General features: G+C 38.0%; 1 protein-coding gene across 3 annotated transcripts in view; it reads right to left on the bottom strand.

The window, feature by feature from the left end:
* Positions 1 to 21,014, bottom strand: part of chchd6a (coiled-coil-helix-coiled-coil-helix domain containing 6a) — a 77,904-nt gene that overhangs the window by 24,978 nt on the left and 31,912 nt on the right. For all 3 annotated transcript variants that reach the window (XM_065285368.1, XM_065285367.2, XM_065285369.2), the window contains 2 exons: positions 17,899 to 17,969; positions 3,843 to 3,978 (listed from right to left, as the gene is read on the bottom strand). In XM_065285368.1, coding sequence (XP_065141440.1) covers positions 3,843 to 3,978; positions 17,899 to 17,969 — 207 coding nt within the window. The remainder of the gene's footprint in view (positions 1 to 3,842; positions 3,979 to 17,898; positions 17,970 to 21,014) is intronic.

The raw sequence follows: 21,014 nt of genomic DNA, 5'->3' as shown, positions 1-21,014 counted from the left end.
AATGCTGATTTTTGTCACTCCCAAAGCTCAGCAGTGTGTTCATATTTATGTAATCGTAAGAAAAAATTGCATCATTTTAATATTGACTCTCTCTATTCAGCATGTAAGAGCGATAGGGAATCTTGCTTCTGTCTCTGAGCAAACAAAAAAATGCTTTATGTGCATTGAGAATGAGGTTCGATTAACCAAACAAATACCATTGATCAGGATCTTGTGTTTACCACTCGCTGCTTTTGTTGCAATAACTAGTCTCAGTGAAAAGTTGAAATGCACAAAGACGCAGTGTGCGTCTGCACGTCTGCGCACACACCCGTGTCCAAACAACATCGCTTGATCAAACAGCATTCAGAAAAGCTTTTATTATTAATAAACATACTCCAGGCAAAAGCAACAGGCCAAAAAAATGCTAACAGCAATGAAAAATAAATTGGCCAAACCAAAAGAGTGAGCTGTGATAAAAACAGCAATTAAAAAGAGATCAAATCGAAAGTCCACGCTTTGTTCAACAGTTATGACAGTACAGAAAAAAGAAAGGATTTGCAGACAACCATGGAGAAAAAATTGGGATGGGGAGAAAGCGAGTGATAAACCACCAGCAGAAGCGAGCGTCGCTCCAGTTTCACATCCTGGTACTGAGAGCTGTTGCCATAGCAGTGATTATCACACACACCCTGAGTGCAATGTGTACTAGTGAGCCAGCAACCCCTCAACACAAACACACACACACACACACACACACACACACACACACACACACACACACACACACACACACACACACGCTTCCTAAGACTGAGGGTGTGATGGCGTGAAGCCATTATTTTTCTTTTGTCTGTCTACAACTGAACATCAAAAGTAAAACTTCAGAAGAATTAATACCATCAAAACCATCCATTTAGCAACAGTGTTGCAGACCAAAACCCCCCTCAAAAAATTGGTCAGTGGATTGTCTACAGTCAACTAAAGCCCTTTATAATAGAGTGCCACAGGGATGACGTTTTTTGTGGGCCAACACCTGAAGACCTTTTTAACCCTTGCTAAAAAAGCCATTCATTTATCCCATAGACTTTTGGATTATCCCACAAAATAATCCTTGTGTTTAGCAAACGTTTATAACTCTTGTCCAACAAGATGCTTACTTTGAAGATTAATATTTGTTTTAGTTCTAGAAGACACATTTAGTGCCAGATTTACTAAACGAAGCAAATTAGCACGAGGGCGCAATTCCCAAAAAGCGCAGATGGGAGTGGTTATAATGCAGGTTATTTACAAAAAAGGTGCAAATTAAATAACACGCAATAATGACCAACGCAATCTACTAAAAAAGTTTGCAAATAAGCAGAGCTGATCTTGAGTTTAGCACCACAGACATCGCAGCAGAAAATTTGAGATGTGCAATCCCAGCCAAAGAAGTCATAGTACACTGAAAAGTACTGGAGGACAAAAATTAAGGTTTACAAGAAGTTGTGAAACATTTGGTATTGTGTGACTTCTCCTAGTGACTCCTCTTTTATTTACTTCGCAAATAAAAAATAACATGACGTGGCAAACAATCTTTTTGAATAATATGTTACGTGTTAAAACAATCTTCTGCATTGTATCCCGCGTTCTCTTCTCTCTTTGATGCCTCTTTTTTTTAGCAATAATTGCAACCCTTTCAAGTGCAAAGTAATTTAAGACATGCTTTTATTCAGCGTTAAATAATGGCGCAAATACCAGTCACAACACACACGCAAACATTAGTAAACCGCTTTGCGTAAAACGTTTAAATAATCTCCTCATCCAAAAATCTTGCGTCTGAAAAGGAAACCCTTAGAAATGCATATGCAATAAAGACAAAAATAACTAGACCACACCTTTGATCCAGCACTAATGATCCATTGCCTGTCTTTAGTAAATACCGACATTGTTATTTAAATCTTTCTCTGCCATCGACAAGTTAATTAAGAGAAAACCGCAATCAAATAATTTTTCCGGCAATCCGCAATACCGCTATTATCGCTCTTACCCAACTTATGCAACCACCAAGAAACCCCATTACCTCAAACAGTTCAGACACAGTGCATGTTTTTCACAAAAACGCAATTATCTCAGCTTTTTGCTCAAAATTATTTTTTTTAAGAAACTTAAGAGAACAAATGAAAGTAGGATAAAACTTTTTTTGAAAGCAGAAGCTCTGTTCTTTCATTTGATATAGACGGTTTTATGGGCACAAGTGCGTTGACGCGATTATGCGCCTGGTCGAAACTTTACTTCTGGTTTAAGTTTTTTTTTAATGGTCTGACTAGTTGCTAAACTGAACTCTTGAACAAATACATTTACATTTTGTCATTTAGCAGACGCTTTTGTCCAAAGCGACTTACAAGTGAGGTAAACAATAGAAGCAATTATGGCAACATAAGAACGTTAAGCAATACATAAGTGCACTGGAAAAAGTCTCATCAAGTCCAACACAATATACATAGCCAAGGGTATGTTAGTAATTTTTTTTTTTTTTTTTAGATAAAGAGGAAGGTAAATAGAGAAAGAGATAAAGAGAAGGGTAACTAAAGAAAGATAGTAAATCTGTAATTAGGAAGTTAGGTAATGGTGGAAGAGATGGGTTTTTAGCCGAGTCTTAAAGACAGCTACAGTGTCAGCTGATCGTGTCACGACCGGCAGATCATTCCACAGTTGTGGGACAGTTCACAAATACCTCTTTGAAATAACACATTTTTTGGTTTCCTAGGTAATCTATGTGTTGTTTATTTTGCTTGTTATACTACTTTAAAAAGGACTTTGTTGTTATTTATTCTTAGCTGAGTTTACTGGAAGTTGCGTGTGTTCCACGAAAGGTGCTTGTTTATGTTGTTACTGCTGAAACCGTCTCTATTGTATGGCTATAAATTTAAAGAAGAATATTGTCTGCAAATTAAACTTTTGTAAAAAATGCTGGCGCTAGCTGGCAACTTTAAAAAAAAACACTGGCGGGAAAAAGTTAATGCCAAAATAATGGTTTGCGCTGGCGCAAGCTGTTAGTAAATTTGGCCTAAAATCATAAAAGTAGTGTTTAAGAAAAAAATAGAAAATATATAAATGACGATACTAATTAGGTACTGTAGTTGGTGGTCAGACAACTAGACAACCATCCTGATTCATAACTAGTCACATCAATAATACTAAAGCCAAAATAATCTAATAAAATGTATCTGCGCACATTGATAAATTATTTTTCACAAATCCTGGACATTGTTCACATTCACCATACATGCAGGAATGTACACACAAAAATACTGAGATGTTTCAGCAAATGGGTTGCGTAAAATATGGACAAACCCAACCGTTGTGTTTAAATCAACCTTATGCTGGATTGTTTCAATCTAAAATGCTGGGTTGTCATCCCACGGCTGGACGATTTCTATGTTACTTTAAGTCGAGTCCAACTGGAGTGCAAGTTAAAGGTATAGTTCCACAAAAAATGTTTTGTTCACCCTCATGTTGTTACAAACCTGTAAAAATTTCTTTGTTCTGATGAAGACTAAGAAAGATATTTTGAGGAATGTTTGTAACCAAACCATTCATGAGCCCCATTCACCTCCATAATATTTTTTCCTATTATGGAACTAAATGTGGTTCATGATCAGTTTGGTAATATTCGAGTGTCGAGTCCGAGTCAAGATCGAGTCCACATTCAGCTTTATCTGGACTTGGTCTTGACTTGGACTCGAGCTCCCGCCTTGGTCTTGACTCGAATTCGACTACAACACTGGTTGGTCCATATTTTACCAAACCACAAGTTGAAACAACCCATCATTTTTCACATACACATATTTGGACACAGGGTGAGTATTTATTGTTCTTACCTTCTTGGCAGCATTGATGCACTGCAGGTACTCTTTGGCCAGGTCTGAACACCGAAGCGTTTGCTCACGGTTCTCTCTGTAGCAGTTCATGATCTGAGCCTGCAGGTTCGTGCACACGGGCTCCACGTTACGTGGCCTGCAGAGAGATAGAGAGAGATGAAAGGTCGGTGAAAAGGGAGCATTACGACGAAAGGGCAAGAAGATATTTTTATGCAAATCCAAATGGAATTCTGTATACAGTGGAAGTGAATACTTCATATGAAAAAACAGATTTGATGTAAAATAAATCGCATGACTCATTCACCCCCCCGCCACATCAATTCCGCTCTTCCTGCGGATGCTTTAGCAGAATGAATGAATGCGGGGAGACAGGTTAAACTGAATTACCGGCAGAGTGGATATTCATTAATAACGGCAGTGTCGAGAGTGGCACTGACTAGAAGAACTATGATAAATAACACAGCGAGCGGGAAGGATGTTGGGAGGGTGAACAGACCTGGCAAACTCCTCGGTACATCTGTACAGTAGACCCTGAAGAAATAAAGCGTGCGGCAAATAACCTGTCAATCATCATTACAGCAGACAAACGCCTTCACTTGAACTAATAATGCGCAACGGGGCGGCCATTGTTCGAATGATTGTTCAAATGACGGTTATTGATTCTGATGTTTTGTGCGGCGGCGAGATCTGCATGCGTATATTCGCCTAAACTGATAATCCGAGGCAATTAAATGAAACTGAATTGTAAAACAAATGCATGGATTTTATAGAGCAGTTTATTTAATCAAGCTAATCACTTTGGCTGTCAAGTTAAAAAACGATTGGCTATCTAGGAGTCAAATTGAATGTGTAACTAACTTGTTGAATTTATGGATAAAATGATTGAACGTTATGTATGAATTCAGCAGAAGAAAACAATGACAAATGTGCATGTCCAACCTGCAATTATAGGACATTAAGGGTGCACAAACTTTTTACACCCTTATAAAATGTGTTTTATGAAGACTTGAAAATGGAACACAGCTGAAGAGCAGATTTCATTTCAGACAAAAAGACAAATGATGGACACTACTAAATTACCTACTGTATAATTGTAAAGTATGTTGAGAGTCTTAAGCAAGTATCTTTGCTTAAAATAAAATCCAATAAACTGAAAAGTAGCCAAAAATACAACAATTCATCCAATTAAACTAACTACTTTTGCTTTATAGTTGACAAAAGCCAGCTAGGTGTCACACCAGATATCTCCGGACTGATTAAGCAAAGAGAATCGGAGAAACCCAGCTTACCCGAAACGCAACAGCTCCTCTGAGAAGATCGACTGACACCCCACTTAATTGAAAGCCGATTTAAAAATGCGGCCTGGCTTAGGTTTCACTAGCGAATCCTGAAGACCGATTCAATTAAAACCCATCAATGACCACGACATCGCCCTGACGCAGGGCAGAGATACGGTATCCGCCGATCCCCTTTCAAGCACAGAGTCATACGTCTTATCGTTGTTTGGGGAAAGCAAACGAATAAATGTCCGTCAATAACACGTCTATGCACGTTAGAAGGCCGGCAGATATCAGATCCGGTATTTTTATCAGCCTCCGAAAGCATTTTTAGTTTTAATTACCCTGTGAAGAGAAGAATGACTACAGTAGTCACAATCTTTGCTCTGGTAGATAAGAAACTCTCTTTAATTTAAAATAAACTGCCTTCATCAGGAAAGAGAGAAGGTTTATTAAAGCGGTCTGAAGCAGAAAATTGCCTTGCTGAACTGAACCAAATTGAAGGTGAGGTCTTTAATAAAAATATTAGCCGAGTTTCTTACGACTGCTTTGAAGAGCAGAATGGCTGGACGTTCGTTTCCTCTTTTCACATTTGTAAATAAATAAGATTAAACGTTAATTACAAGAATTTCGTCTTTTATTTGTAATCTCCTTAACGGAGCTGAGAGCCACGGAACAAAGCCGGACTTCACAAACGTTTCCGAGGCAGGAAACGCACAAAGCGCGACTTAAAAATATGGAAATGAAATGCACCAAAAAACGCAACTACAAAAGATTAAATTAGTTTAAAACACATCCGGCACATGTAGAAGCATGTGCTTGTAACTTCCAGAGACAAGCTCATTATTCTAATGCTAAGAAGCCGCACGCTGGCTGAAAATTGGTAGATACCAAAGGCCACATGGAGGTTTAGCTTCCGCCCGCTCATTAATTATTTCCAATCAGCTCTTGTTGATAACAGGAAAAACAAGACTGTGGAATTACAGGTCTAGAGAACCACGACTCTAACTCGGATTACGCTTGAGAAGTGAAGATAAACAAATAAAGGCAAGGAGGAAAACATAAAAACACCAAATCAAACTTGATACAAAGCGTAAGCCGCAAGGCTTTATCAGCTTGGAGTACGTCTCGACATGTTTTCCGAATCGAGGGTCCAAAATTAACTAGATTAGAGGCGCCGTTGCCTTGACCTCGCTCGAGCTCATCTGGCAGATGAGAACCTCGCCTTATCTCGACGACTCTCCTTCCAGGGGCTCGCTCGCGCTCTGACAGCTTTTCAATTGACTGAGCACGAGCTTACTCCCCTCTCCACCTCTACCACGTCTCCAATCCTCCCATCCAATCTTACCTGTAGGGGCCAGCGTCTTCGCAGTGATGGACCCTACTTAAACCTGACAGGACGCAGGGAGCATAGAGGAGAAAAAAAAAGAGAGAGAGAAAAGAGTAGGGAGAGAATGAAAAATAGAGAGAGAGAGAGAGAGCACCTTACTCTAATTTCAAAAAATTTTGTTGTTCTTGTATATTTATTTATGTATAATGCTTTGAAAGTTTTATCGGCACAATCATGCCAATAAAGTATGTAAATTTAGCGAGAGACAAAACAAAGGGAGAGAGAGGGTGAGCGAGCGAGCAAGCAAGAGAGAGGGATCTGACAAAGCTAATAACTACTGAGCCTGGGTTTGGGAGAGCAGCAGGTCAGAACTGCACACCTCTCTGTAGGGTAACAGTGTCTGAGGTACTGAGAAGACGCTTCACTTCTTTCTAGTCAATCATCAGGTAAAGCTCAACAGTCACGCACACTTTGTGACCCATGGGCCGCTGTACAGGGACAGGTGCGGAGAGGAGATGTTCCTCTGTTTTGACAGGGTGAGGGGTCGTTAGGGCACAAGAACATTTATAATTTTACGGTGTAAAAATCTCTCTATAACATCATTCCCAAAGCAATGGAAGAAATAAATATTCCTTAAATAAAATTTGAGCATATTATAGGAATGTTCCTACGGACAAATCAACCAACAGGGTTCCCACACCTTAGTTAACTTCAAATTCAAGGACTTTCCAGGTCCAATACCCTCAAATTCAAGGACTAAATGTGTGGCACATTTCAAGTGAGAGTAAGGTTACATTGTGTTACCTTTAAAGATACATTGTTACAGTTCCCTTTCGAGGGAACATGCGCTGCGTCACTGTGGTGACACTTTAGGGACGCCTCCAAGGGTAAGTGCGTCTGAATGTGTAATCAAATTCAACCAATGGTGAGGCTTAACGACAAAGACAGAGTGACGCGGGAGCCAGGAATTATATCGCTATCTGAAATATTGCCAAAGTCCGCATTACAGGCACACAGGAAGTTTGGCAAAGGAGACGCAGCACCTCGCTCCCTTTTCAGGGAACAACAGTTATATACGTAACCCGAAACCTTTTCATGTGTCAAACACAACTATGCAATTTTTCCCCCAGATTCACAAACTTTCAAGGATTTCAAGGACCTGTGGGAACCCTAAACCAAATGTGAATCTTTTGACATTCTTTACATTTAAGTCTCCATGTAGACTTTATTTTATCAAGCCAGTTACAAACCAACAAAGCTCCACAGCCTAAATCCTAAAAAGTTTAGCTTAGTCTTTCATTTGAAGAAAAAGTAACCAACAAATTCAAAAGTGATAATTCGCTGTCATATAAAGCTCTATGTCGGTTTGAACAAATAAAGCGTGAACAGAAATTTGAGAGGAGACTGCTAAACGATAATTATTGTCAAAAACCCTCCTGCATGTGTGAAAAAGCTGAAAAACACACAGCCGGTAACTTTTACTTGGGTTGCATCAGACTTACTGTATGAACATGTGCTGTAATGTGGCTCGGTTAAATCAAAGACTCGTGACCCGCGGTCTAGTAGCAGCGCTCTCCTACCCACCCTCACAGCCAACAGCTTCTCTAATGAGAATCTTTCCTCTGACAGACCACGAACAACATCCATCGCAAAATAACAACAAATGCCTGGCTAAGGCAATTTAATTGGCTGCCATGGAGCGAGAAGGTTTGCTGGGAATGGAGACCAAGCGTGATGCTGACCAGACGCAGTCGTCTTCTCGCTCAATTCTTTCTCTTTGCATAAAAGCGTGAGTTTGCATCACAACAAATAGCAAAAATCCACATGAAGTCAATACATTTGTTTTGTTAACGGATCTGATTGTATTCTATTTGTACATTTGTCAACCAACTCTTGCATTTAAAATTACTTGCAAGGGTGGAGTTTGGTAAAGAATTGAAGACTATGTCTGGGTAATGCTTCAATACAAAATCAAATGAGAAACAAGGAAAATAAGCCTATTTTTTAGTTATTATATTTCTTAGGACAATTAAGTGACCACAAAATTCTCACTAGCTCAATGTACTGTAAAAAAAATCGTATTATTATAAGGAGATGTAAAAATTTTTTTTAGTAATTGCTAAATCTGCAATGCAGACTGTAAGAATTTACATACGATAATAATGTCTAGGGTTGCAAAGCTTTGAAATTTTGGAAATTAAAGGAAATTATTTGAAAATTTTTGATCATTTATGCAAGCTGTATCACATCTAAACATTAGCTTCAATCTGACTCATCTTCATCCGTGTGCCACATTTCTCATATATGGGTGATTCTCACGAAACCATTGAAACACCACGGCACTAATGATTTTAGCTATAAAATGTGTAATATAGTAATATTAAAAAGCATCAGAATTAACACAATACTGTGTTCTACCTTGCACAATGTGTGATTTCAACATAAGAATTTATAATTTGTCAATTTTATCTCATTTCTGCTAAAATTCTCATTACCGCAATGTGTCCGGCTGTGTTTGAACATGCGTTATGTTGTAATTTAATCAAATTAACACAAAAATATTTAGAAAAAAAATAAATGGATGTTCTTCTAGACTACTTTAGATGACAGAAAAAATATTTACTGAATATTCATGTATAATAATAATGAAGAAAAATTAGGAAAATGATGTGTCCATGCCTGATGTTCTCATCCTCTGCAACACTTTTTGAGAACAGTTTAAGCACACATAAAGAATTTTAATAAAGTTTGATTTTGAGTGACCAAGCACATGGACCAGTTACTTCAAGATGGCTACCAGGTAAGATCATTTTTTTACAGGTAATTTGAAATATTGTCTTGTCAGAATGCTTACACGACATTTTGATTATCATTACCGCAACAGATGCTTATTAAATGTTAATTTAATTAATAGAAGCATAATACTTTGATTTTAAATGCATGTGCAGAATCTCCAAATGATGTTCTTTCAGGTTTGTCATGTCATTTTGAAAATATGTCAGTGTTGATGTTTTCTGACTGTTGCGGTAATGAGATTTTTTAGGACTAATATTTTAAATTATGTTACAAAAAGTGTTATATGATAAGTAAAAGTGTTTAAATTAATGTTCCCATTTACTCCAGACTTTGTTTTTCAATGTCTGGTGGGAAAAAAGTAAATTTTAGCAATTTTTACATTTTCATGCTTGACATTTTTAAAACCAAGTTTTCGTGAGAATCACCCATATTCCTGTGTATTTTCCATGGAAAGTTTCCAAAATTCCCATAATTTTGCAACCCTAAACTAATCTTACGGTTGTATCAAATTTACATCATGGTAGTATTTGCTGTGTTTTTTCCATTCAAAGTATAAAGGGGGTGCTTAACTCTTTCCCCGCCAGCATTTAAAAAAACGTTACCAGCAAGCGCAAAATTTTTTCATGATTTTCACAAAAGTTTAATGCCTTAAAATTGACCACCACAAATAGATGTTTGCACATCGCGTTTATCACTACCTCTGTCTCACGTTACAGTTTCTGTACAAACACCCATGACGTTAGTCGACGCGCTCCGGTGAGCCTCATTTAAGTTCCATTTAAGCATATATGCGGACGTGCACATATCCACAAACTGCAAGTCTGAAAAAAACTGTTGTGGTGTTCCTGATTCACAACCTGTGGATGTTTTTCATCGCTAAAAGGGAGTTTGGGAACTTACAGCAAAGCACAGATGAAAACATGTTTCTCAAGACAGCGCAAGCTAGCATGAAGGTAAAGCTAATCTTTTACATTATAGCGATGACTCTGGTAGTGACGATTCTCTCAGACCAATCAGTGATCTACAGTGTTTGGTTTCACGTTTTGGTATCAGCTCGGGTCGCTTGGAACCCCGAACGAGGTGGTACTAAAAAAAATATTGGGTACTACGTACTGCACCCAGTGGAAAAACTCACAAAAGTAAGCTGACCCGACCCAAACCGTAGGGAACTATGCAATAGAAAAGTGCCATATGTTTTGAGGATCACTCTAAATCTGATCTCTTTCACGTGAGGCGTTGCTTCCAGGTTGTATAAGTTGGATAATAGCGGTATTGCGAATTGCCGGAAATACTCGTCATTGGCAGGGAAGTGTATTATCTTAATTGACGTGTTAACTCATCAATGGCAGGGAAAGAGTTAATTATTATAAAAACAATGCCAAATGTCAAAGATGCATAAACTTAATAGTTTTAAAAACGGTATGCAATTTGCAGTGCAAAAGGCCATGGGTTCAAACCCAGGGAACACACATGATGTTAAAAAAGGTATACATTGACACGCACTGTAAATGGGCAGAAACACTACTACACTTTTCGTTCCATTGACTTCCATTCACATGCAGGCGAACGCGTCAGACTGAAAACTTGGATTTTGCGGCGTACCAAAGTTCAAGTTTGTAAAAACAGTATATCATGACATGACCTTTCTCTCTACTGAAAAGCAAGTATGGACGAAGCCAAAGAATTATATTGACGAAGCGCTCCCCACCCATATTAGCAATAATGTTCGAAAAATATATGCATGCTCAAAGTTTAGTGTGACCGCCCCTTAAGTCGCTTGGATAAAAGCATCTGCCAAATGCATATAAAATGAGAAACCAGAACAACACCCACTGACTTCATGTAGTAAACTTGAGCATTTGCAAACAGATTCAAATCACTTTCCCCACACCCAGGCCATACAGCCCCTCATCTACACTGCTTTGAATATATCGCTGACCTGTCTATTCAGCTAAGTTTCCTAACACCCCTGTAAGATAAGTAGCACTCCTTGCTTCTCAGCAGGCATTTTCAATTTGAGTTATCAGATCCACCACAGTTCTCGCTCGAGGTTGCGGCAGGACGGCGCCGTGCCCTGAGCTTCACGCGTCAGGAGTAGTGTGCGACAGAGGGAAACTGAGAGGCTCAAGAATGGTGGGGATTAAACAGCGGCCCTGTCATGCTCCAGGAGTCGGAGGTCTGAAGCCTCCCGTACCCTTGGGGATTAAAACCAGGATTAAAACATCAGCTTCACGCAAGTAGAAGAGCAAAACTGCTTGCTGAAGCTGCCAGACATACCTTTGCCAACAAGTGGATTGAATGGATAAAACAAACCGTACCTAAGCCAGTGCAGAAACTAGGAGAAAGAATGACTTTGCAATTTCATTCAAATCTTAACATGTGAATGATGGCATTAAATGTACAGTATGATCAAAAATGTTATCATCATTTACATAAATTCTTAAAAGTTAATTTTTGAAGAATATAGTAAGCACTCGTTCAAACGTAAATTGGGCAAGGGGGTGTCAAGTAAAAAAAGACAAAACCATATATTGAAAAATACATAAAACGGCCTTCTTACTTTAAACCCCTCCCCTTAATGCACCTGTCATATTCTGGTACAAAAAAGTCCACTTTTCATTTCAGTAAATTGATGGATGAAATTGATGGATTCGTTCCAAACTCATATGACCTCCGTTCATCTTCGGAATACAGTTTAAGATGTTTTATATTTAGTCCGAAAGCTTGTTGACCCTTCATTGAAAATCTATGTACGGTATACTGTCCATGTCCAGAAGTAATAAAAACATCATCAAAGTAGTCCATGTGACATCAGTGGGTCAGTTAGAATGTGTTGAAGCATCAAAAATACATTTTGGTCCAAAAATTACAACTTTATTCAGCATTGTCTTCTCTTCCGGGTTTGTTGTGAAGCGCATGTGCGAGACTAAAGTCACGTGACTGCAGTGACGCGGCTGACATGTTATCTGGTGCGCCCCAGCTGTTTTTTATGTGCGCCCAGGCTTCGTTTACAGTCTGAGGGAGATGCACGCTGTAAGTTTGAAAAAAAAAACTTCGCAAACATGTCTGAGGATAACACGTGACTTCAGTCTCGTGCACGCAGTTCATAACAGAACCAGGAAGAGAAGACAGTGCTGAGAAAAGTCGTAATTTTTGTTATTTTTGGACCAAAATGAACAGAGGTCTTACGAGTTTGGAACGATATGAGGGTGAGTCAATAATTTTTTTTTTTTTTTTTTTTTGGGGTGAACTATCCCTTTAAGGACCCACATTGGGGTGTGAATGCATTGCATTTACAAAGAACACTCAACCCTATTACTCATGCAAGCTGTTTTAGTGAAAGAAGGTCATTCACTTCCATCAAAGACAAACGTAACACAAACGTTATGAGGTGGGCTGATACAGATGTTCCCCCACACTTTGATTGGCAGATGGGTCATCCCCCGGGAGAGCTCATTACTCAGACGCCAACATCATTTGTGTAACCTCCTCTTCTAAATGATCTTGCACCTATGACTGTCACTCACTGACAGCTGGCATGAACTCAAGAGACGACGGGAAACAAGGTAACACGAACACTTACACACGTAAGTCACGCACACTCGGCAAGAGCTCGAAGGCGTCTCGCCACACGATACCTCGCACGCTGGAACGGTCTTCTGCGCTTATCGTTCCAAATCCCTCTTTAAATCTCGCACAAAGCATGCTGGGAGAGAATGAGTCACAAGCCATCTGCAGGTTTAGCGGTCAAAAGTGTTATTTTGCATTGTCAAACATGGCAACGCTGAGTGTCGTCTGGCGAATTCAAGACTTTGAAAGCGTTTGAATGATTGATACGGTTTCCACAGATGCACAAAAACCCAGACTGCTTTGTTCCGTGAGAGGTTAGGATGAAGCGTCAAACTCAATAGCAGGGTTTCAGATAAAAATGCAATTTCAAAGAACCATCGAAGTGAACATTTTTTGCAATACCGTACAAACCATCCATAACAGACTACCTGTAAGTTGTTAAACGATTGCTTTTATGGCAGCCATTTTTACTTCATTTAAAAAACGTAATTGCACAAATCTTGCACAAAGCTCTAATCGAAATGGCTAAATTCAAGTCTTTCTGAAAAGCAAACTGAATAGACAACTAAAACCCAAGCCAGCAAAGAAATGGTCTGTCACTGTTACATTCTATAAAGAAAGAGAGACCGGCCAGAAACTGGAAGAGACGAAGTACCGACTCCGAGGTGGAGAAGAAAGATAAATGAGAAGGAGAGAGATGTGATAAAGCAAAGATCCTCAGCACCGCAGTGAATGGCGAGCAGTTTGGGGCGTCTGAAGGGTCATGGAGAGATACGACAACAATCTGCATTAATTACAGCAGTTGGAGGATTCATTTGAACCCAGAGAGAGCGTATCTGTTTCTCCTGCGAAGAAGAAAAGGATTTGGCTTTAATGAATCTCAACTGCCAATATAATCTCGCCAATTCTACGAGCAGCTTTAGAGAGGCCTCACGACTAGATGCGCGTGCGAATTAAATAAACGTTTGTGCCACTTTCGCCTGCAATATTTCAGTGCAAAATGCATCCTCTTCACTAACCACCCGCAGTCGAGTGTCAGCAGGTGCTAAATGCACCGAAACTGGGTGACGCATTTAAAATTGTGGTACAATGGTTGTGGGTTTGATTCCCAGGGAACAAAGATACTTATAACAGCTTGTCGCAAATGATAAAAGCGTCCAATTGCATGAATTAAAAATGTAAAACTAAGTACCTCTGTTAAGCGCTAACAAGGCTTCTACTGTATCTACATAAATTTAACTTACAGACGTTCTTATTTACAAAGCTGCATCCGAAATCACATACTGTGACTGTACATACTGATTTATAATTAAAACAGTTTTTTAATGTTTTTTAATAGTATTTTTAATGTATAGTACTTATTATATAGTTTATAACGTCGCTGCCTGATGAAACTCACGTATGTCCAAAACGGTTACTTTTCAGGAAGTGAAAAAAAACACCATATTTCAAAAGCAGTTGAATGTTGCGTTGTCATACTTGGTACGGCATCTTTATTTCCAGTGTAATGATATAATCCACATTTGATCAAAATTGAGTTTAAATGGACATCCGTGCATATTTTACAGTAACGGTGGTCGATACGCGTTCTTCCGATCATTAATTAGAATGGCCAAGTCGCGTTTCATATTGACAGATGAATACGCTCAGTTTATTAAATAGCCCACGTCTTAGTTTGAATGAATGAATCAATGAATCAGTACACTGACATGGTAATGCTAGACAGATACTTTGTTCGCACAATCCTAGACGTACGTCTGCCGTCAGGGGGGAAACGTTAACCTCGATGAAGGAAGGTCATTGTCTCACCAGACTATGTTTATTCGGCTATCCAGTGCTGAGCTTCGATAAAACTTCCCGAGACTGGCGAGATGCTTCCACAGGGCGGGAGATACGCGGCGTGACTGACAGCTTTGACACCAAATGGATATACGTGAAAATCAGATGACATGATTTCACAACTTTTTATTGGCCATTTAGATATGTGAAGCATACTGTATACTGAAATGAACCTGGACATTCAATCCGTCGAAAAATCTCAAAATCGGCAAAATGGACATACGTGGTTTTCATAGGACAGCGACGATATATATATATTTCATCCAAAGTCTACCCAGCCACAACCAGTTACTTCCTTTAATTCCTATACAATTTTATAATATAGTAATAAATATGTATTATATCTTCTATAGGATGAGTTATGTCTGGCTCTCTCTCAAAAGGTGTTTTCTCTCAAGGAATTTTTCCCCCCAGGGTTTTTCTCCTAAAAGTTTTATCAACCCATAGGGAGTCAGGTGACATTAGATTAACTTAGAACTTTTTTCTAAACATACATACTTTGCTTACTACGATTACATCTTTTGATGTCCCTAAGTATTTTCTCTTGTTTTTATTAGTGTAAAACTTAAATTAAACAATTCTGAAAAGCGCTATATAAATTAAATTAAACTGATTTTAATTGAATTAGAACTTTTTACTATACGTTACATACTACGCTCACTTCGATTACATCTTCTGATGTCCCTAAGATTTTTATGCATTTTCTCTTATTTTGATTAGTGTAAAACTTAAATTAAACAATAATGAAAAGCACAATATAAATTAAACTGTTTTTTATTGAATTAGAACTTTTTTCTATATGTTACATACTACGCTCACTACAATTTAATCTTAGCCGCTGTACTTTGCTACTATTGTGGTCCTCAGATTTTTCTGTATTTTCTCGCTTTTATTTATGTAAAGCTTAAATTGAACAATCGCGAAAAGCACTATATAAATAAAATAAAATTAAATTGAATGTGACCCGTGTGTGCTTTGACCTATGACGTAATCAGTATAACCGAGATCATAATTTACGTATGCAATGTTAAACAAGTACAATTAAATCATGAGAAATACATTCCTTGGTATGTAAATCACTTAAAGAGCCACCCGGTCACTTTTTGAATTTGGTGGTATTACATTGTAAAAAAAATTTTTTTGCATAACATCTTTTTTAATACTAAAAATCTTAATGATAAATATATTTGTGACACCTAGAAATGTAATGATGCCAAAGCCACAAGTCTAAAGAAGTTATATTTCACGTTTGAAGTCAATAGGTCCAAAAATGAGGTTCTTGCAAGAGTTTTTGTAAGACTAGTGCCTTTTCTAAATGCCAGTGAGCCCCAAAATAAAAGTCTTTTGTTTACATGCATACACGTTCGTTCATATTATTATTTATTCTTATGTAAGCGTATAAAATGACGTTTCCACACCAGGAAATAAAGCTTCACACAAAGATCGTTGGATTCGTTATCTAATTGGCTACACGTTCTGTCTATCATTATTATCCATGATGTCATTGGAGGAACGCGTGAGTCAGATGACGTCACGATATTTGACAGCGCTGTTTGGATATTATGTATTATACTCCCGCCTACTTTTACAAACAAGTTTGACCGCTGGTTTTGAACGCGGGTGTAATCTCATATACAAGTGTTATGATGTAAATAGTCCTCAGATTGTATATTATAATCTATTACAAGACGTGCATGTGAAATCTGATGTAAACAATGGACAATATATCTATATTTCACGGATTATACGCATTTGTGGACAAAAATGGTCATTGGATGTACTTCATTGGAGAGTTTTTATGGCTTATTCACACATCTGAAAACGACTGGATTCGATTCGCGATCGTTATATCAACACAAATTATATTTTGCATGTTGTCATCTGGACTTCTGTAACAAAATATAGTAATGGTAATATTATTATTGTTTGTAGACAGTAGGCTTTATAGATATTGTTACCAGCGTTAAAAAAAAAACTGACGTCTTTCCGCCCCCGAGCTAGTGCGCGTCGAGAGGTTAACTAAATTATCAGTGGTGTATAAAGACTTTACATTATCAACTGTATCGTTTTTCTTACTTTAGAATGAGCCGTTTTTATCCACATACACAGCGGGTCTCCTTACATGTTTCTACAGTAGCCCTAAATGGACAAACTGTTCTACATAGTGCCTTTCGTCCCGATCTTGTCTCAGACGATGCATGTTTGTCCAGTGGCAGCTACCATAGTGCGTTTCGAAATTGATGTTTGTTGCTATTCGCAATCTCAGCATTAGATGCCGCTAAAAACACATTACACCTTTAAAGCACATTAAACATGTCTGTCGGAAATCCTGTATAATACAACCAATCAGAGGACGACTTTGAATCTGCTGAAGTGTTTCCAGTTAAGTGTGCCATATGCATCAGACATTCAGCTGAGACCAGCACTACAAAAACAACGAGAACATGTGCATGTGAATAAACACACTTCACTAATAGTAAATCTGTCCCATATTGTTTGGTAGGAAATAACAGGCAAGAACATAATAGCAAAGAATAATAATCGATGTTGATGCCAGAGCCTTGGATGTTACATTTAAGTTAATGAGAATCTGACTGTCCTTTCTGGCATGTTCTACTCCCCCAAGATGCACTTTCTTTCATTTCACCATTTGCAGAAGGGACAGAGATGACCTATCTCCATAGAAACCAGGCTGTTTTCCTTTGAAAGCAATGGAGCGAGGCTACGGCAGTGACGTGCTTTTGACCTTATCATCAATTACAGACTATTTCAGGGAGTAAACTAGCAGTGCACAGAAAGGCGTACCTCGCAGCGAACACGATCATTAATGAAACATCTTCAAGGCACTAAAAACCTCCTCGCTTTTCAAAAAAGTATAGGTTATTATGAGGTCAATATCAGACAGAACAAAATCACTGCTTTTATTTTCTATCTTGTTTGTTTAGTAGTCTCTACATCAGCTTTTCAAAATTGGCACCTCAACCTCTGAGGTCTCTTTATGAAATTGTTCATACTTTTACACCCACTTGACTGAAGCATTTACTTTCAAGTTCTAATGACAAAAAATTCTAGCAAAGCCATTAAAACGCATGAACTATTATTAAAGAGTTTCAAGAAACTTTTGACTTATCTTTTTAAGGTTATACATAAACCCCAAAACATTGGGACTCTTAACTATTTGCATTTTAACTGTGGACGATTCTCAATTATATTATCAATGTCAATGAGTGTCTGAACGTCTTACTTGATATTGGCTTCACTTCGGGCCGCAGCGCTGTGGAACTGTTCAGTGGACACCTTGAATCGCTCCTCATTCTGAAACACAAACAATAAAACCCCGTATTGTCAGTAAAAAAAACATGAGAGGACAGAAATCCTTCAAAGCTCTGCTGTAAGTAACATGAGTTAGAAAACTAAAGATGTGGACCAGTGATGGGAGTCTCTTTGAAATTATAGTTTGCGAATCTGAAAGCTTTGGTACATTCAAAGCTGTCTATATAGCCTTAAGGCACTATCAGAATGTAGGCAATTACTTTGAAGCTATTCAAAAGGCCAATGTGTTCATAAATAAATAACTATTAGAAGATTATTAAAAAACACACACACACACTTTTACAGTTAACCAATGATGTTGTCAGTTAAGACAGCATTATAAAATACTAGACAATTCTTACTTTAAAAAATATCTCTTCCAAACAATTTGCTGCAGAAACATCTGCCTACAGAATGCTTCTGAATAAAAGTATGATTTTTAAAATGAAAGCTTATTTTTATCTCAGGATTTTAAACGTCAATGCATTAGCCAAAAATGTATTGTACTGGTCAAAAGTATGCCAAAAATCATTAAGATCTAAGATCATGTTGCATGAAAACATTTGGTAAATTTCCAACGCTATATATACATTTTTTATTTATCATTAGTAATATGTGTTGCTAAGATCTTCATTTGCACAAATTTAAAGGCGATTTTATCAATATTTAGATTTTTTTGCACCCCAAGATTATCCAAAAGTTGTATCCTGGCCAAATATTGTCTTATCCTAACAAGGGTCCAGGACACATATATAAAACTGCAAAAAGTCTCACATAAATGTTTTTCAAAGGGTATGAGGACAGAACGTGAGTTTGAAAAAGATGCCCCATTTTGGGACTTTTACTTATCACTGAGTGCGTTTGCATGCACAGAATAAGCGGATAACTATCAAAAACCTGCTTATTTTAGAAACCTGTTTTCATGCGTTTACGTGCAAATCAATAAACCGGCTATGCAAAAAACTGCGTTCCCATGGGATTTGGAAATTTGTCAGGTTTCTTGCAGGCAGTGACATCACCACCTAAAGTACATATAGTCGTTTAAAAAGCCAGCGGGAAATCTGTCTTAAAGGGACACTCCACTTTTTTTTGAAAATATGCTCATTTTCCAGCTCCCCTAGAGTTAAACATTTGTTTTTTACCGTTTTGGAATCCATTCAGCCGATCTCCGGGTCTGGCAGCTGCCACTTTTAGCATAGCTTAGCATAATCCATTGAATCGGATTAGACCATTAGCATCGCGCTAAAAAATAACCAAAGAGTTTTGATGTTTTTCCTATCTAAAACGTGACTCCTCTCTATTTACATTGTGTACTAAGACCGACTGAAATTTAAAAGTTGCGATTTTCTAGGCAGATATGCCTAAGAACTATACTCTCAAACTGGTGTAATAATCAAGGACTTTGATTGTCCTACCATGGCTGCAGCAGGCGTAGTGATATTACGCACTGCCCGACTATAGTCATGGTATGACAGCAAAGTCCTTGAGTCCCTATTATCTTTTCCAACTTAAATCTCTTTTCTCGGACTACAATAAACACATGGATTGTAGGCAACAGTTTACTTTCTCTGCCTGTCGACATGGACACAACAAGCAGAGGAAAATATAATAATTATTATAAAAAATTATAATAAATTATAAAAATAATACATTATAGATTATAAAAATAATTCCTCCCGCTTCTGAAATGCATCATGTAAGTTGTGAGCAGATCTTTCAAACATGGTTAACAGTGTTGTGGGTCATAAAAACACCTGCAAGGCCTGAAAGAGATCAAGCATAAGCCAAGTAAGGAAAAAGTAACGCAAAAGTAACTTTAAAGTGTAAGTATTACTTTCCATGAAAAGTAACCAAGTAACGCAATTAGTTACTTTTTGGGGAGTAACTTAATATTATAATTCCTTTATTTTTTAAACTAACTTTTTCCAACACTGACGGTAAGGAACATCACATTTCCGGCTGACGTCAGAGGTAGTCGGGCCAATTACAACATACCGATTAGCTGGCCAATCAGGGACACATTATAGCTTTCAGATCAGTGAGCTTTTCACAAAATCAGTTTGAGGAAGGCACAATATCTGGAGCTAAAAGAAAATGTACCGTATGTGGAAAATAATGTGTTTTTTAACCATAAACCACCTGTAAAGCTTATATTTTTGCAGTTTTGTCTGCCAGCTGCTTGAGTCGAGCACCGACTTTTTTGCGTTACTTAGCGCTTACTTTCGCATGTGACTTTATCTTTCACAGGAGGATACATATGCACAACAAAAATGCGAAAAAGCCGGTTAAGGTGTTTACATGCAACGCAAAATTGGGGTAATGAGAAAAAACTACCTGTGCCAATCATTTATAGGTTTTCCCACACATTATCAGTTTATTACGCACAATTGACGTAAGACGCATGTAAACACACTCAATGTATTGTTTTATCATGCAAAGATCTGCTTTCTTTTTATCAAATCAACAAGTAAAATAAAAAGCAAAACCCATTAGGATGACACTGTAATCCAGTTTGACAGTATTTCTGTCACACTGACTTAAACACATTTCCTATATCACTGTCATTTCAGAGAGCAATTCAAAACAGATCTTCAATTCAGGGTCATTTTCATGCCAGCGGGAAACACTTAATGCTTTAAAACAAAACTAATCCTCAATAATAAAAGCTCTCCTGCCATTACCAGCAAGCTAAGGACCCCTCAACTCTGTAACTTAAACACAGTAAAATATAAATTAATGCAACTGTTGAGATTTACATGGATCCTTTGAAAGTCTCAATGACATTTTACCATGATTCTTTACAACATAATGATATCTGACCTTTATCACAGCGGCTATTCAGCAGTGACCACTGGGACAGATGGATATATGGTTGAAATAAACAAGTGATACTAAATGAGAAGGGTCCCCACATGAAAAAGCCCTTTGCTTTTTTGCATACATTAGCACTGGGCAGCACTTCCTGTAGCAGCACAGCAGGAAGGGATTTGTTGGTTATAATCACGCAGCTGGCACCTGCTTTGTCATTTTCTTTGCCTGGCACTGACA

Source organism: Paramisgurnus dabryanus, chromosome 21 (assembly GCF_030506205.2).
Source record: "Paramisgurnus dabryanus chromosome 21, PD_genome_1.1, whole genome shotgun sequence".
NCBI lineage: Eukaryota > Metazoa > Chordata > Actinopteri > Cypriniformes > Cobitidae > Paramisgurnus > Paramisgurnus dabryanus.
Note: the sequence above shows the minus strand (reverse complement) of the source record. Positions and strands in the feature narration are given on the sequence as shown.